The sequence below is a fragment of the Malus domestica genome, chromosome 08 (genome assembly GCF_042453785.1).
Source record: "Malus domestica chromosome 08, GDT2T_hap1".
In the NCBI taxonomy this organism is placed as follows: Eukaryota; Viridiplantae; Streptophyta; class Magnoliopsida; order Rosales; family Rosaceae; genus Malus; species Malus domestica.
Window position 1 is genome coordinate 8,765,654 of NC_091668.1, and position 26,784 is coordinate 8,792,437.

At 38.9% G+C, this 26,784-nt stretch overlaps 1 protein-coding gene and 1 long non-coding RNA gene across 5 annotated transcripts; both read right to left on the reverse strand.

Annotated features, from left to right (window-relative positions):
• Nucleotides 1–12,000: 12,000 nt before the first annotated feature.
• LOC103428808 (serine carboxypeptidase 1-like) lies at nt 12,001–23,175 on the reverse strand. Of its 3 annotated transcripts, none has more exons than XM_029106908.2 (8): nt 22,535–23,175; nt 20,142–20,249; nt 19,605–19,879; nt 19,094–19,348; nt 18,876–18,982; nt 18,405–18,491; nt 18,091–18,196; nt 12,001–12,335 (listed from the first exon to the last, which is right to left on the reverse strand). In XM_029106908.2, the coding sequence occupies exons 1-8, from the start codon at nt 22,917–22,919 to the stop codon at nt 12,192–12,194; spliced, it is 1,467 nt and encodes a 488-aa protein (XP_028962741.2). In that variant the 5' UTR covers nt 22,920–23,175; the 3' UTR covers nt 12,001–12,191. The 3 variants fall into 3 exon arrangements, with proteins under 3 accessions (XP_028962741.2, XP_070682841.1, XP_028962742.2); XM_070826740.1 differs by lacking the exon at nt 12,001–12,335 and adding an exon at nt 15,394–15,843; XM_029106909.2 differs by lacking the exon at nt 12,001–12,335 and adding an exon at nt 15,394–17,414.
• Nucleotides 23,176–24,609: 1,434 nt separating this feature from the next.
• On the reverse strand, nt 24,610–26,572 carry LOC139198267 (uncharacterized). Of its 2 annotated transcripts, XR_011583635.1 has the most exons (6): nt 26,354–26,572; nt 26,094–26,206; nt 25,535–25,608; nt 25,232–25,369; nt 24,981–25,123; nt 24,610–24,815 (listed from the first exon to the last, which is right to left on the reverse strand). It is a non-coding gene; the product is annotated as an uncharacterized lncRNA (long non-coding RNA). The 2 variants fall into 2 exon arrangements; XR_011583634.1 differs by lacking the exon at nt 26,354–26,572 and having other exon boundaries at nt 26,094–26,341.
• Between the last annotated feature and the right edge of the window lie 212 nt (nt 26,573–26,784).

Below are 26,784 nucleotides of genomic sequence, written 5' to 3' on the forward strand. Positions count from 1 at the left end.
CTAGAAATGTAAAATAGGGTTTACAGATCAAGTACTGTGGAACCCTTGGGTATTAATACATATGCCTGGCTCCTCCTCTGAGGAAGCTTCGCATGAAGGAAAGATAAGAACAAGGTGAGTGCTCTCTTAGATTGATCACTCGGAAGTCGGAACCATATGCGCAGCTCCTCTCACCGTAGCAAATGTCAACCGTTTGTACCCAACCATATAACCTCAACCTACGTCCAAACCAACACGGATCATGAGAAAAAATGAGCAACGTTGTTTTCTTGTTTTCGGATTAGATGTACTAATGACTATGAGTATAAATTGTGCAGTACCTCGCCGTCAGAGTACCACAGCCACCATGCAGTCTTAACAGGAAACTTAAGTTTGGAGCATTTGGAAGACGTGACTGGTACTCGCGCTCATTGTCTCCACTGCAAATTGCATTCAACATAAAATCTCGCATGTAAGGTTCCATTATCTTCTATTAGCAACATATATGCTAAAAGTGTTTGATTCATAGAAGCTTGATCAATTCAAGGCTCTCTCACTTGTACATCCATACACTTATCCCACTTGCCATGAGCCGCTTTATCGTGGGTAGAACGGATACTGGGGAGTCCGTCCATCCAATATCACTGGAGATAATAAGAAAAAGGGTTAGAAAATGACATCCGCTTTACTGCTATTCGATCTTATGTTTTAACAGCAGAAAAACGGATCCTCAATTTAACACTAGTACTTATTGTGAACACGGAAAATTCCTGAAAGGAAAGAGACAAGAACAACGTGCACAAACAAATATTTGTATTTGATGATTTTGGGTTACAATCTCTCTCTATTTTGATCCTCTGATTCGATCACCGTAAGGTGTTGATTTGTGGATGTTTCGTTGATCCAAGGGCTGTCGAGGCTTGATTTTGGATGAACTCTTGGAAGTTTCTTCAAGGGCCGTGGGCTTGATCTTTGAAGGTGGATTTGAGCGAATCTTCAAGGAGCCGTTGGGGCTTGATCTTGAGGATGAGTGTTTCTTCAAGGGCCGTTGAGGCTTGATCTTGAATAACGGTGATGAGCGGATCTTCAAGGGCTTTTGGGCTTGATCTTGAATAACAGTGATGAACGGATCTTTCAAGGGCTTTTGGGCTTGATCTTGAAAAACAGTGGCTTGTTGATCCAAGGGCCGTCGGGGTTTGATCTTGGAAGAACGATGAACGAAGAACGAAGAACACTTTCTTCAAGGGCCGTCGGGGCTTGATCTTGAATTGGTGGATGATTGTTGATCCAAAGGGCCGTTGGGGCTTGATCTTGGAAGAACGATGAACGAAGAACGAAGAACGAAGAACACTTTCTTCAAGGGCCGTCGGGGCTTGATCTTGAATTGGTATCTTGATTGTTGATCCAAATGGCCGTTGGGGCTTGATCTTGAATTGGTATCCTGATTGTTGATCCAAAGGGTCGTTGGGGCTTGATCTTGGAAGAACGATGAACGAAGAACGAAGAACACTTTCTTCAAGGGCCGTCGGGGCTTGATCTTGAATTGGTGGTTGTTAATCCAAGGGCCGTCGGGGCTTGATCTTGGAAGAATGATGAACGAAGAACGAAGAACGCTTTCTTGATTCTTCGGGAACCTGGATGCTTGAGAGCTTCGGAGTTTCAGAGCTTCAGAGCTTCAAGAATTTTGCCTAATGATTTTGGTTCCTCCAAATGAATGAATTAGCCTTCTATTTATAGAAATTTCCAAGGCCTAATTTTGAATATAATATTCCAGATGAAATAAGTCGTTTCTGCCAGGTGTTGACACGTGTCCTGTTTGATGACTTTTCCAACTTATTTCGATTTTTGTTTAGACACATGCTACGTGTAAAATTTATGTAATACATGAGCGTTGAAACTTTGATTTATCGGTCAACATTTATTTACCGAAATTTCGATGTCTACAAATGCCCCCACTTCAAGGCGCGTCGTATACATGTGCTTGTCACGTGTAGGAGATGCGTTTTGAAGTCCCTTAATGTAGATGTCGATACAAGGGCCATCGAGGCTTGATCTTGAATTGGGCTGGGGATTTCTTCAAGGGTCGTTGAGGCTTGATCTTGAATTGGGCTGAAAGTTTCTTCAAGGGCCATTGAGGCTTGTTCTTGAACTTTGTTTGAAATTTCTTCAAGGGTCATCGAGGCTTGATCTTGAAGGTTGAAATTGGACCACAAGGAGCTTCATATGGTAGATGATCTTTGACTTTGATAGTGGATGAATTGGCACATATTTGTTTTTTTGCGCTTGTTGACTTTCCACAGCTTTGATCTTGAACTGGGTTTGATTCAAGGGTGGTGGACACTTGATCTTGAATCGGTCTTGTGATTTCTTCCAGGGCCGTCGAGGCTTGATCTTGAATTTGGCTGGAAGCTTCTTCAAGGGCCATCGAGGCTTGATTCTTGAAGGTTGACTCGAACACATGGCAAGCAGGCACGAGGTGAAGGTGACGACTTGTTGCCTTGTTCAATCTTTCTAATTCACACCTGAGCAGTTTGGTCAACGGTATGATCTTCAAGATTGATGGGCTCTTCTTCCAGTTGGTGACTTGATCTTTAAGGATTTGATTCAAGGGTGGTGAATCGGCACGTGCAGCCCACAACGCCTAGCGAGTCGACCCAAGAATTTGAGGGTCAAAACGAGTCCTCCACCCAGAGTGATTGCAACCCTGATGATATGAGATACTTTTGATTTTGAAGAAGTAGCGGATGAATCGGCACGTGCTTTGTTGTGCTTGTCTCCACATGCTTCAATGTATCATTTTCCCTTGTCTTATCTATTCTTCTGGCAGAATGTGGCATCTTCTCGAGTTCTTCAGCTCAGACTCCTTCTGCTGAGTTGACTGTGCAAGCTGCATTCTTCTTTGCTTGTTTCTTCTGCACGTTGTCTCCACGTGCTGCAAGGTATCATTTTGACTTGCCTTATTTGTTATTCAGGCAGATGTGGCAGTTTCTTTGGAAGTACAACAGCAGTGGGAAACGAGTACTCGAGAGCAGTGCTAGGTGGGCAATCAGGGAAGGGTTCCAAGCAGTCGGTTCCTTACCCGAGTTTGAGTGGAGGTTCCAGCATATTGTTTTCTTTATCCTTGTCTTTGTAGGTAAGAACAAGGATAAAGGAAAGGACAGGGAAAAAACATGATATGAGATACTCTTGCTTTCTACCCTGGTGATATGAGATACTTTTGCTTTGGAGTCATTTGCTTGCAGAGGTACCCCAAAGAATAAGGAACACTGAGTGACTTGAAAGGCTTCGTTGGGAAAGCATTTTTAGAGATGAAGAAAGGTTCTGTATGTCTGCCTTGCTATGGAAGGTGAAGGTGAACAGTTATAGGAAGTTCTTTAATACCTGTAGAGGTACTATTCTTTCACTCGTGTAGGCAACTATTGAGTGATTGATCAGTATGGCTTCACGCCCTTTTCTTCTTCATCAGAAATCTTCGACAAATTGTCCGTAATTTCTGCCAAGCTGAGTGTGCATGTGACAGGTGTTGACGTGGTTGAAAAAGAATGGCGCCTCTTCGATATCTGGGATCAGCGTTTCGACAAATTACCCGTGATTTTCGCAAAGCTGAGTTTGCGTGTGATGGGTGCTGATGCATCTGGAAAAGAAGATGCCTTTCCGATTTCTGAGCTTGCCTCTTCGATTTTTGAATTGGCCTCTTCGATTTCTGAGCTTCGTCGAGTGTAGAGGTTGCATGTGACAAGTGCGGACAAGTCTGGAAAGGAAAATCGCCCGTGGTTTCCGAGCAAGCCTAGCTTTTGAGAAAGCTAGCACCTCTTCGATTTTTGAATTGGCCTCTTCGAATTCTGAGCTCGCCTCTTCGATCTCTGAAATCCCGTCGAGTGCTGATTTTTTATAGAGGCACGCAGTTCGTTTCAAAGCACACTTGAATTTTTTTTTGCTTGTAGAAACTCCCTTCTTGCACTTCTAAGATCTTGGTTCGTTCGACCTCTTCTTTCTTCAACACTTTGAAAATGTCTGGACCCTCCGACCGTCGTTTTGACTTGAACCTTGGTGAAGAGGCAGTCCCGCCTTCTCCAGACAACATATGGCGCCCATCCTTCATATCCTCTACTGGTCCTCTTACCGTTGGGGATTCGGTGATGAAGAATGATATGACCGCTGCGGTGGTAGCCCGGAACCTTGTCACTCCCAAAGATAACAGACTACTTTCCAAACGGTCTGATGAGTTGGCTGTTAAGGATTCTCTGGCTCTTAGCCTGCAGTGTGCAGGTTCTGTGTCTAATATGGCCCAACGCCTATTTGCTCGAACCCGTCAAGTTGAATCATTAGCAGCTGAAGTGATGAGTCTCAAACAGGAGATTAGAGGGCTCAAGCAGGAGAATAAACAGTTGCATAAGCTCGCACATAGCTATGCGACAAACATGAAGAGGAAAATTGACCAGATGCAGGAATCTGATGGTCAGATTTTACTTGATCATCAGAGGTTTGTGGGTTTGTTCCAGCAGCATTTGCCTTCGTCTTCTGGGGCTGCACCGCGTAATGAAGCTCCAAATGATCAACCTTTGGCTCCTCTTCTTCCTGGAGTTCCGCCGAGTGGTGTGGCTTCAAACAGTCAACCTTCGGCGCCTCTCATTTCTGGAGCTCTGCCGAGTGGTGAGGCGCCACCTGATCGTCCTTGAAGATCCCCTCTTGTAAATTTGATTTGATTTGATTTGACTTTTTTTAAGGTATGTATAATGCAAATTTATGTAAAATTTCTAGAAAAAAATAAATAAAAACGAACTTTATTTCTCTCAATGCATTTGTTTTGTTTTTTTGTTTTTTTTTTTGCTGTAAACATACATATATTATGCACACACACATACATACATATTAATTTTTCACGTGGACTGATCCACCATTCCAAAACCCTTTCCCCCTCTTTTTTTTTTTTTTGCATGGTGCTAGCCACCAAGGATCCACTTTCTTCTTTATTTTATTTTATTTATTATTATTATTTTATTTATTTATTTATTTTTATTTATTATTTATTTATTATTTTTTATATATATTTTTTCCTTCTTTTCCGCTTTCGGTGCTGGGTGCACCACCATTCATTTTTTTATTTTATTTTTCTTTGCTTTCAGTGCTGGGTGCACCACCATTCATTTTTTTATTTTATTTTTCTTTGCTTTCGGTGCCTGGTGCACCATGTCTCTTATTTTCCTTTTTTTATATTGTAATTTTTATATGCACACATACATACATACGTACATACATATACATACATACATATATATATATATATATATATATATATATATATATATATATATATATATATATATATATATATATATATATATATATATATATAGGGTGCAAGATAGGAGTTTGGAGGAGGAAGAAGGAGGAGCACGGAGGAGGTAGGTGTGGAGGAAGGAGCTGCTGTTTGGAGAGTGACGCAATCTATGCCATTGCTATAGCTCCCATGGTGATGAAGCTGTAAGCGGCTGAGCCGTACGAGCTGAACACTCGCTTGAGGATGCCATTTTTCAGTACCTTGTCGAGCTCAACAGATGGCGGCTGTGCAGTCGGAGAGCAGGAGCGTTATGGAGGCCGCTCCACTGGATGGTTTGGACCAGAGGAAATAGCAGCAACGTCAACACTATGAAGCCGCAAGGAGAGGGAGGAAGAGCTCTGTGATGCAGCGAGAGAATTCCTGAGCAGAGTAAGGGTTTTAATTGAGGAGATGGTGACTTGGGGAGCTGCAGATGGACTCAGAGATGAAGACAAATGAATGAGGTCCCTGGTGCACGCAGTTAAACACAAGCAGATTCTGCTTCAACCTCTCATTGTCGTAGCTCTCCACAATTAGAGTTGCCTTTTGTCTTGGCTTCTAATGACGGTGTGCGTATCGATGAGGCAGCGACTATCGAGTGAAGTTGCTTGTAGATGTAAGAGTGAGGATTCTCCATGGCGTACCGGACGGAGGTACGATAGCAGAGCAGCAGATATGGGCTGCTCAGATTTAAGAAGGTTTGCAGAGCCTCGTCGCCGGTGTTGAGCTCAGAAAGCATGCTTTGGACCCATGCGGAGAGATCAGACGGGTTGTAGTGGACGGTGTCAAAGGGTTGAGAAATCCCATCTTCCTGAGCCATCCCCATGACCATCTCGAGCCGCTTTGAGCTTCTCGGCCACGTCAGCTATGTTGTCGTCGCCCGTTTTGACATGCAGCTGCAGAGCTATAGCAGTTTCCCTCTTCAGGCAAAAACAGAAGGATAATGCATTTTTTGAGAGGGAGAAAGAAAGCCGGTGCGGCGGAAGAGGTGCCGAGTGGGATTAAGGCCTGGTGGGCAAGGGAGATGAAGGGCCCATATTTGGCCTTGAATTTGCACATAATAGACTCGGGTCAGAAGGATAGAGAGCATGAGCTGCTGGGCCGCGCTGTGGGCCAAGGAGAAATGGAGACGGGCCTGGATTTTGGCTGCTCATTTCTGTGTACTTTAACTTGTGTTTCTTTGATTTGGAACGGGTCTTAAGTGTAAAAATACCCACTTTAACATGTATACATTTTTTTTTTGGTAATAAAATTGACTCTCAATAGTCAAACATTTAATAAAACCTTATTTTTTATTTTAACGTGACTGTACTCAAAGTTGAACGTTCGAGTTGCCTACGTACCCTTCCAAAGAAGAGATCAAGTCATAACGTAGTTCAAAATACATTTTTTTTTCTTGGTATTTTCTTTTGGTGCCATTTGCAGTTTCAACTCATGCAGGCAAGGAGAATTTGGTGCCGTTTGCAGTTTCAACTCGTGCAGGCAAGGAGCATGTTGTGTCGCTTCTTAAACTCGTGCAAACCAGGAGTGTTGATGTTGCCTTTTATGCTCGTGCAGACCAGGAGCTTTGTGCCATGCAGTTTAGACTTGTGCTGGCGAGGAGAATTTGTTATCGCCTTTTATGCTCGTGCGAACAAGGAGCGTTGGTGCCATGTACAGTTTAGGCTCATGCAGGCGAGGAGCTTTGTGTCCTGCAGTTTAGGCTCTTGTGGACAAGGAGCTTTGTGGTTCGTTAAGCGATCCGGGAGAGTTGTTCCTCGCAATCTTCATAGCAAGGAGCCTTGACTGAGTAGTTGAAGAAGTCTTCAAGAAAGAAATCGCGCATTGATGGCAATTGACGATCTTTGTGTCGCAATTTCATCATCTTCAACACGTTCACGTTGCTTTGAAGGTTGACAAGAGCTGTTTTGCCCCCTTTCCGATTAGCGGATTTGTGGAGGATACGTATGCTTCTTGTGCAATTTCTTAGGAGTGACTTGAGTCCATCCTTCAACTTTGCTTGTCTTGGAGGATGCCCCCGGATGTGGAGGTAAAAACTTTGAGTAGGAAGAGCCAGAAGTGATGGTGGTATAGTTTGACTTCACCACATCGTCAAGATCTAGCTCGATGATTCCTTTATGAGCCAGCTTCATGATGAGATCTTTCAGCACGAAGCACTTTTCTGTCGGATGACTGATGAAGCGGTGGAATTTACAGTATCTTGGACTGTCGGTACGATTCATCTCTTATGGCCATCTGCACTCAGGCAAACCGATCACCTTCTTGTCCAACAGGTCATCCAGCATGGCAACCACATCAGAGTCGGGGAATGGATAAGTCTTCTTCTCAAGCTCATTCAAAGTGCGTCTACGCATCTCTTGATCACGAAAAGCTTTGACTTGAATCACCTTACCTCGTGTAGGGATTTTGATAGGAGCTTTGTTGACCGTCATTGCTTCCTTGGTGGGTTTCCACGCAGCCTTCTCCATCTTTGTCTCAAGAACTTTGTCGTTCTTGTAGTCGGCGATCGGTTCCTTCTTCCCATGATGGGCGATGCTTAACTCCATGTCATGGGCGCAGGTGGCTAGCTCTTCGAAGGTCTGTGGTTTGATGCCTTGAATGATGTATTGCAAACCCCATTGCATGCCTTGGATGCATATCTCGATTGAAGAGGTTTCCGAGAGCCTGTCTTTACAGTCGAGGCTTAGAGTGCGCTATCTGTTGATGTAGTCAATGACTGGCTCGTCCTTCCACTACTTTGTGCTCGTTAGCTCTAGCATGCTCACAGTACGGCGGGTGCTGTAGAAGCGGTTGAGGAATTCCCGCTCCAATTGCTCCCAGCTGTTGATGGACTCAGGCTCTAGGTCCGTGTACCACTCAAAGGCGTTTCCTTTCAGCGAGCGCACAAACTGCTTGGCAAGGTAGTCCACTTCGGTTCCTGCGTTGTTGCAAGTTTCAACAAAGTGGGCAACATGCTGTTTTGGGTTTCCCTTTCCATCAAATTGCATGAACTTTGGCGGTTGATAACCCATCGGCATCCTTAAGGCGTCAATCTTCTTTGAATACGGCTTCGAGTACAACCCGGAGGTATTTGAGCTCCTTTCATACTGTGCCTTGATGGTGTTGGTGATCATCTCCTGCAGCTGCTGGATAGAAAGAGATCCCATGAGTGCCGCTGCTTGGTTTGGCTCCGGCTTCACATTGATTCTCTCTACCGGAGGCTCATCTTCTTCGCCAGCTCCTATTTTTAGTGGATCATCTTCTGGGTTAGGGTTCTCGTCGTCCTGTGGCTCCAGTCGGCTGACGAGTGCAGCAATTTGCAAGTCTTTTCCTTTCACAATCTGTGTTAGCCTCACAATCGCTTCATTCATTTGAGCCAGTTGTTCTTCGATGGAGGTAACGCCGATGGTCATGACTTGTACAACCAATAGACGTGACTTTCCTTTAGACATCCAGGGTGCTGACGAAGAACGTCGTTGGCTGCTTTGGGATGTCATCTTGTGTGCCTCAGCATCATGCTTCGATGCCCTCAGCGAGGTCAAGTTGATGACGAACTCGCATCTTTGATGCTCCCCTTGCTCCTTTAGCGGCACCAACTTTGAAGTGGCATGTTGAGGAGCGGTTGTGGCGTCAATGGATGCTCCGTTCATGGCGGAAGTGCTCAGGCTTCTTCCCTTTATGAGAACGGCTTGTCCTTTGCTTGATGCCATTGATTTTGAAGTGTGCTTGAATTTCTTGAACGGAGAAAGAGATGAGAGGTAGAGATTGTCCCACTGGGCGTGCCAAATTGTGAACACGGAAAATTCCTGAAAGGAAAGAGACAAGAACAACGTGCACAAACAAATATTTATATTTGATGATTTTGGGTTACAATCTTTCTCTGTTTTGATCATCTGATTCGATCACCGTAAGGTGTTGATTTGTGGATGTTTCGTTGATCCAAGGGCCGTCGAGGTTTGATTTTGGATGAACTCTTGGAAGTTTCTTCAAGGGCCGTGGGCTTGATCTTTGAAGGTGGATTTGAGCGAATCTTCAAGGAGCCGTTGGGGCTTGATCTTGAGGATGAGTGTTTCTTCAAGGGCCGTTGAGGCTTGATCTTGAATAACGGTGATGAGCGGATCTTCAAGGGCTTTTGGGCTTGATCTTGAATAACAGTAATGAACGGATCTTTCAAGGGCTTTTGGGCTTGATCTTGAAGAACGGTGGCTTGTTGATCCAAGGGCCGTCGGGGTTTGATCTTCGAAGAACGATGAACGAAGAACGAAGAACACTTTCTTCAAGGGCCGTCGGGGCTTGATCTTGAATTGGTGGATGATTGTTGATCCAAAGGGCCGTTGGGGCTTGATCTTGGAAGAACGATGAACGAAGAACGAAGAACGAAGAACGAAGAACACTTTCTTCAGGGGCCGTCGGGGCTTGATCTTGAATTGGTATCCTGATTGTTGATCCAAAGGGCCGTTGGGGCTTGATCTTGAATTGGTATCCTGATTGTTGATCCAAAGGGCCGTTGGGGCTTGATCTTGGAGGAACGATGAATGAAGAACGAAGAACACTTTCTTCAAGGGCCGTCGGGGCTTGATCTTGAATTGGTATCCTGATTGTTGATCCAAAGGGCCGTTGGGGCTTGATCTTGGAAGAACGATGAACGAAGAACGAAGAACACTTTCTTCAAGGGCCGTCGGGGCTTGATCTTGAATTGGTATCCTGATTGTTGATCCAAAGGGCCGTTGGGGCTTGATCTTGGAAGAACGATGAACGAAGAACGAAGAACACTTTCTTCAAGGGCCGTCGGGGCTTGATCTTGAATTGGTGGTTGTTAATCCAAGGGCCGTCAGGGCTTGATCTTGGAAGAATGATGAACGAAGAACGAAGAACGCTTTCTTGATTCTTCGGGAACTTGGATGCTTGAGAGCTTCGGAGTTTCAGAGCTTCAGAGCTTCAAGAATTTTGCCTAATGATTTTGGTTCCTCCAAATGAATGAATTAGCCTTCTATTTATAGAAATTTCCAAGGCCTAATTTTGAATATAATATTCCAGATGAAATAAGTCGTTTCTGCCAGGTGTTGACACGTGTCCTGTTTGATGACTTTTCCAACTTATTTCGATTTTTGTTTAGACACATGCTATGTGTAAAATTTATGTAATACATGAGCATTGAAACTTTGATTTATCGGTCAACATTTATTTACCGAAATTTCGATGTCTACACTTACCTCCATTTAACCACAACATTAGCGGATTGGTTGAAGAATCATAGGGTGACTCTACAAGTATACGTAGTAGAACAATGCTCTCCCAGCTTCGGGTTCCACAGTAACATATCCTACATGGTGATTAAAATTTACTCCTTGAGGTTGTCCTGCCAAGGCTGTAATTTTATTAGCTTTCTTCAATCCATGCTGAGGTCCAGTAAACTGGAGATCAAGAAGACTCATCTAAGTGAACCCACGATTTGAAACGAGGAGGATTCACAGATCTTTGAGAATTAATTGAGTTTTTGAGGTTGTTAATTTGGTGATTAGCATTGCGTGATATGATCAAAAAGGCTTAATTTGGTGATTAGCATTGTATTATATGATCAAAAAGGCGACTTGGTAGCCGGAGAGGAGCAGCAAATTACATGCAAGTAGTGAAAGCTTCATCTTGACCAATGATCAGTTCAAGGATACCAAATTACCAATTGGCATTCACAATTTTTAATATTTATATTGTGGGTTGAGTTGAAACTTGACGAGTACATTTACTGATTGAAAGAATATGAGAATTTTGACGAGTAGATTTATTGCTAGATTATGAAGTATTAATGTATAAAATCTGTAGAATTTGTGAATAATTGACGAGTGCATTTATGCATGCAACGAACGTACATTTGGAGTGTTTGAATAAAAAGAACCTACATTATAATGCTAGACACACTAAATTTTTGGGCCAAATTGGTGCACCAAATGATGTGCTACCAATCAAATTTGTTCATTGATTCAAGTTGGAATTTAATTAATAGTTATAATAAAAAACACTATATATGAATTTGAAGCACCATATCATTTGGTGCACACATTTAGTACATGAATTTGATTTATGTAGCACCACCTAGTAAAAAAGAAATTTAACAAATGATGAAGACAATTTTGCACGCGTGCTAGTTTTATGTTTTTTCTATAATTTTTCTGTACTTTTAAATGAGACAAATCTTCCTCTTATCCATAAGTTCTAAAAGAAGCTAAGTGCTAGTCGGTCGGCGAGCTGGTGCTAGAGCCCATACGGTTTTAAGTAAATCTATTATATTTCGTATAAATAATTGTTTGCATATACTTTAAATATATATATAATTTCATCATAAACTACAAAATAGAATGATATATAGATTATGAAGTGTTAGAACATAATAAAAACATAATGTGTGTTCATTTAAGTATGTAACAAGTCTCTTACAATTTATTGAAAAAAATAAGATGCAAAATGAAAATTATCTATTTTCTGTTTAAGTGAGTAGCAACCTAGGCGAGTACCTAGGCTAGTTTGGGCAAGCTGGCGGGTGCCTAGGCAGTCTAGGAGGGCGCCTTAGCATGTCTAGGTGTTCTTTCTTAATTTTCAAACGCCTATGCATTAATCGGGTGGTGGCTAGTTGCCTAGCGCCGCTTAGGTGCTAAGCGGGGATTTTTAGAACAGTGCTTGTAACAGAAAAATTGATAATATATGAAACATTTTCATCCAACCAAAACTTCAAACAACAAAAAACCCAATAGATAATATTACACGATCACCTTGGTCATTGTTTTAATTATTAAACAAAATATATATGGTTACAAATCATAATACCTTTTAAATTTAGATTGTATATATCTGGATATTCAGATAATTAACGTAGGATTAATCAATAGCAGTAGTGCGGTTGGGAAATTGATATGATTAATTAGGAGGAAGGTGGAAGTTTCCCCTGAAGAAAAGATGAGATGAAGGTAAGTGATCGCTGTGGTTGATAGCTGGGAACCATATGACCTGCTCCTCTTATTGTGGTAAATGTCAATCCTTTGTACCCAGCCACATATCCTCCAACCTGCCAGCCAATTGTACCATAATTAAGGAAAATGTGTCTTCCCATCTTGCATGTATAATTAATGTACGGGGTTACGCTTTTGTACCATATCTACATGTTACAACATATGCTTTATCTGTTAATACTAAGTATATTCTAAAATATAAACAAACTCATCATCTACCCATATTATAGATGTGGACTAATTGTTGACAGTGAATTGCACATTGATAAGAGGAGGGATCTTACATGAGCTTATAAGTAATTAGGCTACTTTTCATATTGTCAATTGTTTTTATGGTGATACCCAACTTTCTTCACGGTATCAGAGCAGGTTGTCCTGCGTGTAAAGCCTAACGGCCCACGTGCTCCACATTGTAAAGCAACAGATTGTGTTGCAGCAATGTAGAATAACAATGGAGGTTTCAGAGAGAGAGAGGAATGAATTCTTGTATATTTTCTTGTTAGAGATACAATGCTTACATGAACTATTACATATTCTTCTAACTAATAAGGCTTGCTTGCACACTCTGTCACAACAATCTCAATAACCTTTAACTACCTTATAACAACCATACTAATCTATTGACACATGGCATCCTATCTAACCATTCATCTTATATTGTTTTCATCCTCCCTCAAGCTTAAGAGAAGGATCACGAAGCCTGAGATTGCTGCAGTGAGTATGGAATAATGGTGCAAATAACCCTTTAGTCAGAATATCAGCAAATTGTTCATTAGAAGAGACAAACTACATTTGAATTGGTTGTTTGGCAAGAAGCTAACATTGTAGATGGAGTTGGGATTGAAATTTGCAAGAAGGCAAATAGCTGTCTTATCTAATCAATCTTAGCAGCTGTTGTAGCAATTGCTTTATACTCAGCTTCAGTAGATTAACGAGACACTGTGTTTTGTTTCTTTAAAGACCAAGATATTGGATTGTATCCCATGAAAACAACCAATCCAGTTGTGGATCTTCTACCATTGTGATCCCCAGCCCAGTCAACATCACATAATGCATTTAACTCCAGTGCTCCTTTAACATATTGAATGCCATAATTCAGTGTACCTTTAAGGTATCTAAGTATCCTTTTCACAGCCAAATAATGTGACTTCATAGGGCAATGCATGAATTGACACACCTGGTGCACAGAGAATGCAATGTTAGGTCTTGTTAATGTGAGATACTGCAAAGCTCCCATTATGCTTCTGTATAGCTCAGGATTGTTAAAGGGTACTCCATCATCCTTAAGAAGTCTGTTATAAGGCAAACAAGGGTAGCACAGAGTTTTGATTGAGGCATTTCTATTTTTGGTAACAAATAATTGACATATTTATGCTGAGACAAAAACAATCCTTCTGCAGTCTGTGTAATTTGAATGCCAAGGAAGTAGTGTAGAGGTCCTAGATCCTTGATATCAAACTCTGTTGCTAATGCAGAAATAATTTCTTTTATGGCATCAATTGCACTCCATGTGATGATTATATCATCCACATAAAGTAGGAGAATCACCACCTCAGAACCCCCATGTTTAACAAACAGTGATGTGTCTGCATAAGTGTTTTGAAAACCCAGAGAAGGCAAGAAACTTGTAAATCTCTCATTCCATGCCCTTGGAGCCTATTTTAAACCATATAAGGACTTGTCAAGTTTACAAACTGAGGTAAGGGTGTAGGGAATTCACAAAGCCATAAGGTTATGCTGTATACACCTCTTCTTGCAAGATTCCATGCAAATTTGCATTTTGTACATCGAGCTGTCTCACAGACCATCCAAAATGTGCAGCTAATGGAAGAACAAGCCTTATTGTAGTAGGCTTAACCACAGGTCTGAATGTTTCACCATAGTCTATACCTGCTTCTTGATTGAATCCCTTTGCCACAAGTCTAGCCTTGTATCTTGAAATGGTTCCATCTGCATGTCTTTTGATCTTAAATACCCACTTACACCCCACAAGGTTTCTAGTTGATGGTAAAGGAACCAAAGACCAAGTGTTCTGAGAGTGTAAAGCTTGTATTTCCTCTTCCATAGCTTTGAACCACACTGAAGATTTAAGAGCAGACTTATATGAAACTGGTTCAATCTGAGATAAATCAACTTCTGCATTCTCAGATGTCATGGCTAGAAAAGCTTTCTTCTTTATAATTCCATCATTTGACCTTGTTTTCATAGGATGCAAGTTTAATAGAGTTATAGGCAGAACAACTTGTAAGTTTTTTGGTTGGAATTCAGGAGCCATAGCGATTGTAAAGGGGATAAACTACAGTGAAGTGCCAGTAATAGGTTGTCTAGTGTCTTCTGTTGTTGTGGCATTACCAAATGGTGTTTGAAATAAGTCGCTGGCATGAGATGGTGTTTGAAATAGATCACTGCACTCAAAGGTCAAGGTGTTGTGCTATGACTAGACACAAATAGATGTGGTGATGCTACAACAACAATGTTTTCACTTGTGATAGACACTAGTTTTAAATAAGCTTCAGAAAAGGAACTTGTTGGAAGTACAAATGATTTTTGTGAAAGAAGGATATGGAAATTCACACTCATCAAATATGACATGTCTAGAAATGTAAATCCTCTTTGAACTAACTTCAAAGCATATGTATCTGTTGGATTTAGATACATATCCTAGAAAGGTGCATTTTTTTGGTTTTAGGTTGTAACTTGTTACTGGTATAAGGCTTCAATAATGGCGAGCATGCACAACCAAATATCCTAAGGTGTTTAACTTCTGGAACAGATTGAAATAAGACCTCAAATGGTGATTGATTATGTAAGGTTGATGATGGCACCCTATTAATAAGGTATATTGCAGTTTGACATGCAAAAGACCAGAAAATGGCAGGTAAAGATGCATTTTGTAACAGTGTGATTGAGGTTTCAACAATATGTCTATGCTTTCTTTCTGCCAACCTATTTTTTTTTTTTCTGAAGTATGAAGACATGATATTTGATGAGTGATTCCTTTGTCTAACAAGAAAGATTGAAATGTTTTACTTATATATTCCCTTCCCCCATCACTTGTAAAGTTTTAATTGAAACTACAAAGTGATTGAAAATGAATTGATATAAGCCAATGAATACAGAACACACATCACTTTTATTATGCAAAGGAAATAACCAACAATATCTAGTGCATTCATCAATGAATGTCACATAGTATCTATATCCATCGCAGGAATTACAGGGAGCAAGACCTCTTACGTCACTATGAACAACTTCAAATAGAATCACAGACTTAGAGACAAAAGAAGAGAAAGGTAATTTGCTAAATTTTCCTAGTAAACATGAATGATACAGTGAAGGTGATACATCAGAGGGTACTGAAATATTAGACTTTCTAAGTGTAGTTGAAACAATGGAATTAGAGGTGTGACCTAGCTTGTTATGCCAGAAACTGGAAAGTCACTTGTTGTCCAAGAAATGCAGCTTTGAATGCTTGATGCTGAATTATAGTTGGTCTTGATATTGATATTAAATATCATCCATTACTACATTGCCCCTTGTATAGACTTCTCACTGTGGCTTTGTCTTGAATCCAGAAATTAAAAGCATCAAAGATTAGCCAGCAATTATTATCCAGACAAATCCTATGTACAGATAACAAATTCTGAGTAATTCTTGGAACATATAAGATTGAATTCAACTTTAATGGTTGTATAGGTGTATGAATGAGAGAAGATTCAATAATGTGATATTAGTAGACCTGCACCATTTGCAGTTTGAATTGTCTCTATGGATGGGAAAGGAGTAGCTAAGGATAGATTATCAAAATCAGCAGTTAAATGGTTTGTTGCTCCTAAGTCTATAAACCAGAATTGTTGAGAAGAAGCATTAGTGTTTGGAGGAGGTTGTGAGGAAGCCACATGCATTGCAGTCATCTGAGGAGCATTTCCAAATACATTTGCATTTCTGAAGTGACAAAATTGAGCAGTATGGTTCTTCTTGCCACATATTTGACACCCTTCAAGTACTACATTATCAGTATTTCTGAATCTGCATGTATTAGCAAGATGTCCAAATTTTTCACAGATTTGACATACGTACTGAATGTGTTAGAGGTGCACCAAGAATGCCAGAAGAAGAATTATTGTAGTTGTTTCTTGAATTCCCAAATTGAAAATTAGAATTGTAGTTGGAATTGTAGTTGACTTTACCTATGCCCTTATTCTTGTTATAGTTATTCTTGAAGTAGGTAGCCTGAGTGCCCCTATCATAAAAACCAGGAGATTGAGTACTTGAATACCCTTTATTCGAATTGCCAGAAAACCCTTGATTGTGATTATTAGAGTACTCTTGGGATGAAAAAGATGAGTTCTTGGAACTAGACTCAGAATTCTTGGCAACCATTGCAGAGAGAAATGGTGTAACAATAGTGTTTTCAACCATTGCTTCTTTCAACAAGCAATTGGGATCTCAAATCTTTGATAGAGATAACACTTTCTCTACCTCTAATGATAGACCTTACAATATTTTACTCCCATGTTAAGCCATTAAGTGTTAATATGGCAATATCATCATTTTCGAAGTATACTCCTGCAACTGCCAAATATTCTCAAGCTTCCTTGATTCTCTACAAATACTGGGATATTGAATTAGTGCCTTTCTTGATATTTTGCAACTCATATTTCACTTGGAAAATAGTTGCACGAGTGACAATGGAAAACTGTTCTTTGAGCCGATTCCATACATCTTGAGAACTTGTGCTTCCAAAAGCACATGACACAGCCGATGGAGATAGTGTAACAGTAATGAGTTGCATCAAGGCATGATCATGCATTTTCCAAAATCTTATAGGCATTAGTTTCAGTTCTTGATGATGAATCCCCATAATCTACTTCAAATTCCCCTAAACTAGATGAAACAAATCTTTTAGGACAAGGGTTAGACCCATCTAAGAACTCCATAATTCCATAACTGAATATGAAAATTCCAAGTAAGATAGTTGGAATCATCGAGCTTGACAGTCACAGACGTAGAAACAGTAGAGATAAGAGATGTGATGGGTGATTGAACAATTTGTTGTTGATTGGCCATCACCATTGTAACCTTTCATTGAAGAATTGTGAATGAGATATGATCAAACATCTGGAGTGCACGACCTAGACGAAGAAAGAACTCATAAACTTTAGTTTCAAGATCAAGAAGTAGAGAAGAAGATCTTGAGCGGTAGAAGCAAGAAATCCAAGATTGAAGTATCCTTTCAAGCAAGAAGAGCTTGACAGGCGAATGATACAATGTAAAGTAATAGATTGTGTTACAGTAATGCAGAATAACAATGGAGGTTTTAGAGAGAGAGAGAAATGTAGAGAGAGAGAGGAATGAATTCTTGTATACTTTTTTTATTAGAGATACAATGCTTACATGAACTGTTATATATTCTTCTAACTAATAAGGCTTGCTTGCACACTAAATCACAACAATCTCAACAACCTTTAACTACCTTATAACAACCATACTAATCTATTAACACATGGCATCCTATCTAACCATTCATCTTATATTGTTATCACACATCACCCTGTTTGTATTGTTCACGTGTTTAGCTTGAAAATTCCCCACACATGAGGGGGTGTGTTGAGAATGAATCTCACATTAATGGGAAGAGGGACATTGCATGAGGAGGTGTGTTGAGAATGAAAACTCCCCACATATTGTCATTTAGTTTTACAGTGAAACTTTTAACTTTCTTCACTAATAACATCCACCTCCCAATTACTTATTTATTTCCGAATGATTGTGGTAAAGTATATTCACAAGGATGTGGATGTTGAGTACCTGTCCATTTGAATACCAGGCTCGCCATGGAGTTTGTAGAGGCAATTTGAAAGTCTTTATGGCGTATCTTGAAGATGTGACTGGTACTCTCCCATCAGTATCTCCACTGCAGGTTGCATTTAACATGAAATCTCAGCTGCTATATATAGATTAGTAAAATGTAATTGCAGTACATATGCATATGTTTATATCTATGTAACATGCTGATATAATTAATTATCCTTAATCAATTGTTTAATGAAATTAATCTTCTGAAGAAGAAGGGGAACATTGGGATCACTACACTATCTTACATCAATGATCAAGGGTTTCACCTGTATATCCATAAACTTATCCCGCTTGCTATAAGCTGCTTTATGGTGGGTAGAATGGTGGTTGGGCTGTCTGTCCATCCAACTCCACTAGAGGCAACGATAAAAAATGAGTGTTAGTTATATAAAACACGTTTCTCTCGTAAAACCGTCTAACAATATCGTTAACAAACAAACCAAAAAAAAAAAAAAAAAAAAACCAAAAAAATAACGGTCTAACAATATAACATAATTTATTAGTGGGAAAGCAACTCAGGACCGAGGTATTCCCTTCATTTTTTTTTCATTACCAATTTATGAAGCATTTTAGCAAATTAAGCATCATCACTAAAGTCATTCTGCACTCTTTTATTACATATATGCAGAATGACATTTTTAGGATGCCAATAGCACCTAAAACCGACCCTTGTTATAGTGCATAATTCATGTACAATTAAGCAATAAAGAAAGTTTGTCCGAAAGCATATCATATACCCGCAAGCTGACCACTCTGTAGGTTTTGCATGAAGAGCCGCTTGAACCTCCTTAAGATTTAGATAGGTTCCCACATACTTGTCAGAGCATGGATCAAAATCATCAATCTGTATCAGGATATATAACATACCATCCCAATTAATCATTATTTGAAGGCTTAATTCAGTCAAATGCATACTATTCCTTTAATATTAAGCTCTAGCTACAGATAGACTTACAGAAGATTTTGAGAGAGATTTAGTGGGTTCTGATGTTTTGCAAAGGGGAGCATAAATGTTGTAAATATCAACATTTCCAAGCTCCTCCCCAACTTGACTTCGATATTTGTCACATGCGCTGGAGAAATTGCCCGAAGAAAAATCACAATATTTGTGTATCCCTGCATTCGTCTCGTCGGAATTCATAGAATGTGTCCACACATAATCGTAAATCCCCAGTTCACCAGTACTATCATCGATCCAAGCATTTCCAATCTGTATGAATAATACGTGAAATTTTTTAGTGTGATGATCACATCGGCACTCGGTACTGATAATAATTTGCGTTATGACATGGATGAACAATGAAATTGATATAATAGGTTATGATATGATATTAAACATATACACTTTTCATAACCTGAATGGATTAGTAACACAACATGGTGATTTGGCAGACAAACATTAATCAAACAACAAGATATTATTATATAAACTCTACGTAGAGTAGAATTAATGAATAATTACTCACTGCAATTCCTTTGAGATTGATTTTTGTTTGATTTGTGACTTTGTTGTTTAAGAGAATGGTGGAGGCAAGTTGAGGCACGTAATGACCGGCGTAGCTCTCTCCGGTGATGAAGAAGTCTCTGGTTTTATATTGGGGAAATCTCTCCAGCCAGTTTACAAGAAATTTGTAGGAGTCCTCTGCTGTTCTCTTGTCACCCACGTCTCCATAGTCGGATGTTGTGTTTGAATATGAGAACCCAACTCCTGCTGGTGACTCCAAGAAGATCACGTTTGCCACTGCCACACATTTTTATGGTGCTTATTATTATAATGAGTCTAAAGTTAGCGTGTTGCTTCAATACTACGGGTGTTTTAATCGTTGTTTGATTTCTACAATTGTTAAATTTTCTATTTTCAATCTCAGCTTTTCATTTTCCGTACCAGTGTTATGTCCTATGAAAAAAAAAATTGCTAAACTTGACAGAATTTTTGTAACTATTTGGGTAGAGAATGGACATGTAGTGATCATTATTTAGTTGCTTGATTAATTAGTAATTACCGTTGTTCCAAGCATAGTCATTTCTGAATAGTGTTTTTCTATCATTGTTGACTCTGAAGGGTCCAAGTTCTTCCATGGCTCCATATCCAAAAGATGAGCATCCTGGTCCTGCATGTACACAACAGAAATCATGCACAAGAATATTGGAGGTGCGTGGCATCGGTGTAGCATGAAACTGTTGGCTGATATTAAATGACAAGTTAGCATTGAGGTCGTGTATCACCAAGGAAATTTTAAATTTTAAGTGGATTGTCCCGTAATAAAATTTGAAGGTAGATAGATGCTTCAATTGATATGTCAATCTTACGTGGATTAACATAAATATTGTGTCTATGACAAATGAGAAATTGCCATGTCAGCATTGAGCTCCTTTTTTTTTTTTTTTTTCTTTCGAGAAAAAGCATTGAGTTCTTAGAAAAAGTTGTTAGAAGATGGTGTAGCTGGCTGGTGGTTATAGTGATTACTTGGAGCTAAAGGAAGTTTGTTAGCTCTGATTTTTAAGCTATCCAAGAACTGTGAACAGTTGGAGGTGGCAGTGTTGTAGCATGAAATTCGTTTTAGTATGACATGCAAGGTTTCTTCTTTCCTCAGTGTGGTTTTCATAGCATGTAGAATTTGCAGTGTCAAATAATGTATGATTGGAGCAACTTTTGGCTCTGCTAGCTTGTTATCATACCACGTATATAAAATTAGGGGTGTGCTATCCACACACCTCTTTTTACTTATCTCACATTCCTTGTTAATTTCTATCATTTGATCTTCTTCAATTCATTCGATCCAACGGCCGAAAATTAAAAAGGTGTGAGAGAAGTAAAAAGAGGTGTGTGGATATCACATCCCTAAAATTAATCAAGGAATAACGTAAACTTCACGTCACAATCCAAACAATTTCCAAATTTTGGGATTTGTGTCATGTAATGGGAGTTAACCACAAGTTCATGGTTAAACTGTAATTAGACTTCATAACTTCATACTACATTAGCCCGTCCCAAGTAGTTGTGGCAAGAACAATGTGAATTGCCAAAAGTACTTTCGTGCGTGTCTTCCATGTGTTTTCCTTTCATGAAGAGAGGAAATGGTATGCCCACCACCAAGTGGGAATGAGAATATACAACACATTACATGGCTCAAAACCATTCAAACTACTTGGTAACAGTTATTTTCATACCAGTAGAATCTTCTAGCATAGTGGCATGGGCATAAAACATCTTCATTTAGTGGTGGACCTTAACTCTTTTCAGTTTTCACGAGTAAACTATTTAATAGTCCTCTAGAATATCAAATACATCAGATTTTTTAACTATTAGATTTTAATTTTATACTTCTAATCAAAGGTCTAAAGATTAAAAAATTCGAAATATCCGATACTCCGAAGTATCATAGAAAAGATGACACCCTCATGATTTCCTCAAGAATTATACCACTCAATACGTGTTATATTTATATGTATTAGAAAACGCACTACATACATACGGGGACAGTTGGTGTTCAAGAGCACAAGATTAGTGGGAATTCTTGCAAGCTAGTGTTGTCCACCTAGCTAGCTACTTAGCTGGCCAGGAAATACATGGGATGTAAACCCCATATGCATATCATTCTTTTTTACTTTAAGCACTAGTTGTATATATCGTGGTTGCTTACATCAAATTTTATGATGATATATAGCTAAACAACAAACCGATCGATATCGTCTTAAGTCCATTATTATAGTGGTTCTAGCTGTTTTCCAATGTTCTTTTCCCTTAAAATAAGACTGCTGTCACAAATGATGATGTTATCACGTTATCCATGGATTTGTTGTTTTCTTATTGAAATTAACTAAAACTTACTCCGAGTGGTTATATACCTTTTGACCAAAGAACAAAAAGAGTGGGTCTATAGTTTGTTACGAATAAATGTATAAATAAAATATTTTATGTATAGCCTAATAATATATTTGCTGAAGTTGGCATTATATATATTATAGGAGATTTTCACTGTGATTTCAGATATGTGGCATATGGTCGTTCCTAGTTTTTTTACTGGAATGATGTCTTACAAGTTACAAGTGCCATAGAAACTGATACAGTATGGTAATACATACATCTTTTATTAGACGTCAGCCGGATATGTTTAAGTTATATACTCATGTCACTTTAAATTAAAAAGGTAAGAAACTTAATGGTAACCTTTATAAGTCCAAACATGATCCACCACCAACATCAGTGATATATCCTAATTTACCACTTATTATAAGGTGTTGAGTTTTATTACAAAATGTGTCGGTGATATTAGGGGTGGGAACTCCCACATATTAAATGTACATTAATTGTCGTATGACTAATGTGAGATCCTATTCTCTAACACTTCAAGGATAGAATAATTGTATAGTAAGACTTCTAAGCAATATTTACCTCCATTTAACCATAGCACCAAAGGTTTAGTTGATGAATCCTGGGGCGACTCTACAAAGTAGTAGAACAATGCTCTCCCGGCTTTCTGGTCCACAGTAACATACCCTGCATATTGGTCAAAGTTTACGCCTTGAGGTTGTCCTGGCAAAGAACCAATCTTATCAGCTTCCTTCAAACCATTTTGGAATCCAACATAAACTGGTGAAAATTGGTCATCTGCAACATTTGAGCCATCCCATAAGTCTGCCCGAGGAGGATTCGCAGATTTGCGAGACTTAATCAACTTGTTGAGGTTGTCGATTTGGTTCGCGTTGCATGATATGAGGAGAAAGGTTAACTGGTAGCTGGAGAGGAGAAGCAAACATGTAAGGAGTGAAAGATTCATGATTATCCAGTATTTTGGTTACTTGAATATGCTGGTGGACTAGTAGAGTATCAAACGCTAGCTTTTAGTATTTATAGGAATAAAGTCAAGAACTGAAAGTTCGGGAGGAGAATACTAAGGCCTTATCTTTGGGACAACATACAGCATATATACCATGACCTGTGGCCATCCAAATCCTATCATTGTCAAAAGATTCTAGAAGGCTTTTTCTTCGGACATATATACGCGGATCGAAACCATATGCATCTAGCTTAGAATTGGAGAAAAAGGGTGTTTAAGAGTCATTGTGTGGCATAATACTCAACACTGTCATGTGATGGTAGTAGCGGAGCTACACTGGGGCAATGGGTGTTCACGATCCCAATAACCTAGTGTTTTTTCTTTTGTATTTTTTTTATTGACCCCTTAACCAATGCAAATAGTACCTAACAAGCAGTGAAGCCCGCGCGATGCTGCGGGATTCAAAACTGTCTGGTTGCACTGCTTTGATGCGTCCCACAACATCTTGCAATTTGGCAATCCAATATCATAAGATTATAGGATGAAAAAATGTTGGCAAACAAAAATGGCATATAGATGTAGGTTTATAAATGTGTTTAATTACCTATGAGAATTTCAACTTTATCTACACGGGATAACAATTCACTGTAATCCACTAAATAAAAGTGATGCTCAGGAATGTATGGAGGTCCTTCTGTTATTTGTCTACGGGAAAGCCAAGCGTTGTTAGTAGATGATGTTAAATATTTTGTAGATGCAATAAAAAGAATTCCTCTCAAGGTAATTACAAATTCTCACTCTCCCAAATCTTACTTTGTCAAATGCTTAGAGAATTACTCATTCAATAAACCCATAAAAATTAAAAACTCTAACCTACAAAAATAAATAAAACAATATACAATCAAATTACAGGAATATAGACAAAGTACCAATTACATCTCAAATCTTTTATAAGGGGTCTTTTCCACATAACAGCGTCAACCAAATATCGGAGCATACAAATAAACGATATTAAACTTTTCAACCAACAAAACCAAATATTCAATCAATTCAACCTACATATTAAATATTGTTCTCAACCCCTGTTGAAGAAAGGATAATACAGAGAACTGACTAAGTAAATATTATAGTCAATATCCTGCAAATTTGCACATTAATATAGATGTGATTTAACTGATCAAATGTGATTTAATTTTGTATTTCAATCTGAACAAAGGCCACCCTTCAGACATAGTTCAACATAAATCAACGCGGAAAAATATTAAGAATTAAATTAATCAAATACAAAAATAGTTGTAGGTCATGGGATATCACTTTGGGATTTTCGTGGTTTACATTTTCTTTAAAAATAAGTCAGTGCTTGATCATCTAGTCCTCCAACCTTCTGTTTCTGCAGAAGATTCAAATCAGAACCATTAAATTTCAGACGAAACAAAATTAGAGGAAAAAGTGGTGCTTCCTACTTCAAACAATGAAAATGCGAATATTTGATCCCAATTATCCTTGAGTGACCTAAAAGAAGGTTGGCCACTAGGACTGCTTACTTGAGCTCAACTGAAGCTCAATGGGGTCAGAGACGGAAATAGAACCCAAGGAGGAGAAAGAACGGTCAAGGCCAAATTTATACAACTAATTACCATTCAATCATATTAGGGGAAAATAATTAAACTATACAATAACAACAATTAAATCTTAGGAATGACAAAATTTTCTGTAGTTCAAAAAACCCATATGGAAATGTGTAAACAGTTCTCAAGGGAAATTACAAAATCATATTGAAAACCCCTATCGAAGCACATTAATAATCTATCTAATGAATGTGATTTGAGAAAGAAACCTTGTTCAAGTGCAATCTACATATTTTACAGCAATAATCTGACCATTTGGCAAGTGGCCCTGAAGTAATGAATCAGTATTACTATTAGGCTTTCATGCTTTAAAACCAAAAAAAAAAAAAAAAAAAAAACAGTAGACTTGAAGAAACAGAACAAAATTACTGTATAATGCTTAGAAGAAATCATTCAATTGTAAAATGTGTATGACTTCTGAATTGGGATTCACGTAATAAACAATGCCAAAACCCCCTTGGCCGAGTTTGTTAATGGGTGAGAAGTTATTTGTGGCTGCTATTATGGTGCTCAGATCGAAATATTGCAACTCGGGGTGTCTCCTCGCTTCTTCAAGTTCATCTCTCTCCGTATAGTCTGTGCTATCACATGAACCAATTGTAGACATTCATTAAGATGAAATTGCATTGCTTTTATTTAGATCAAACCGTTAAACAATTCAGAGGGGATGACTACTTCTCATACCTTTTGTTTTACTCTTTTTCTTATGCCGCTAGTAGGCAAACACAATGATTAATACCCATGCTAGCAGTACCGAAACTATTGGAATAGCCAGAGCACCCCTCGGTCTCAAAAAACCTTTTGATTTGCTGGTATGCTTAGCTACACATTCAAGTCGGACAAAGGATTAGGAAACCATGAAAAACAGAAAATCCCAAATAAAAAATCAATAAGTAACCTACTTAATATATTAATGTAGGCAAATGTGAATATGAATGGCTTAAAACTCAAAAATTGTGAAATTTTATACAAAAGTTTCGATCAGACCTTATTTCAAAAACATTCCTCTGTTTTTCCTGAGGCTGCGGAACAACTCCTCCACCAAAACTGATTTGTAGCATCTGTTTCAACCCTAATCATTATGAGTCAATTTGGAGATTTGCTAAAAGATCTCAAAAATTAAATGAATAATTCAAATAAAAAAAATCATATCAAAAGAACCCATAACTTTAAAAGAAAAACTGTCCTGAACCCTGCAAATTTAAATGACGAATTCTAAAATGTCTGTGCATGTTGATTTTCCAAGGGTGGCAGAGGAAATTGTATGGCAGACTAACAATTCTTCATATGTTTGAAGAAAAATCTACATGCATGCGACATCTACAAAGGTTTCTAAGCTTACCCAGGGGCCCAAATACAACATAATTAATAAAACTTCAAAAACTCCCACACAAATTCATTCATCAAACCGCCAAAAAAATTTTAAAAAAAAACCACAAACAAAAAGCAAAAAAAACACAGAAAAAATTTATCAACACAACGACTAAAGACACCCAAAAAAACCAAATTGAAAAATCATGGAGGTGAGTATCAACTAAGAACTCACCCAAATAGAATCCAATGAGGAGAATGAATCACCGGGAGATAAGGAGAGCGGCAAGCCAAGGACGTACAGCGAGTCAAACGTGTGGAGGCGGCGTTCATGTCATGGTCGAGCAGCTCGAATCGGCAAGGAAGTTGCCGCAAGGTTGATGGTGAAGAAATAACGGAGGAAGCACGGAGGAAAATTGTGATTTTGAATGGATTACTGTGATGCATGTGGCATTTAAAACCTTAAGAAAAGATTAGGGGTTCTTAATTTCTTACCCAAATCCACAAACTTGAATCAAATCTTTGCAACCCAGCTTGAAATCCCTTTGAAATGACCTACACGAACACAGATCTTACATGCAGAGCATTTTAGATGAAGTTGTGAGAAGGGTTGATGGGAATTGAGGAAACAACCAAATTCCAATCAAAGTTTAGACATGCATTCAGAAATTCACACCCATAAAAACGTTTCAAAGCTTATCGATGATGTTGGGGTGGAACCATGAAAGTGAAGGGGAAAGAAGAGGCGGTCGGATTCGTGTTGTGGTTTATGGATTGGCAGCAGAAGAAGAATTATGCGGTGGGGGAGGAAACAACCAAATGGTGAGGGAAGAATAACAAAGAAGTCTCCAGAATTTCCACGCTTCGCGAAACTGTTAAGCATTTGACAGCAAAGCAATAGGGGTAAGGTTGTAATAATAGACAAA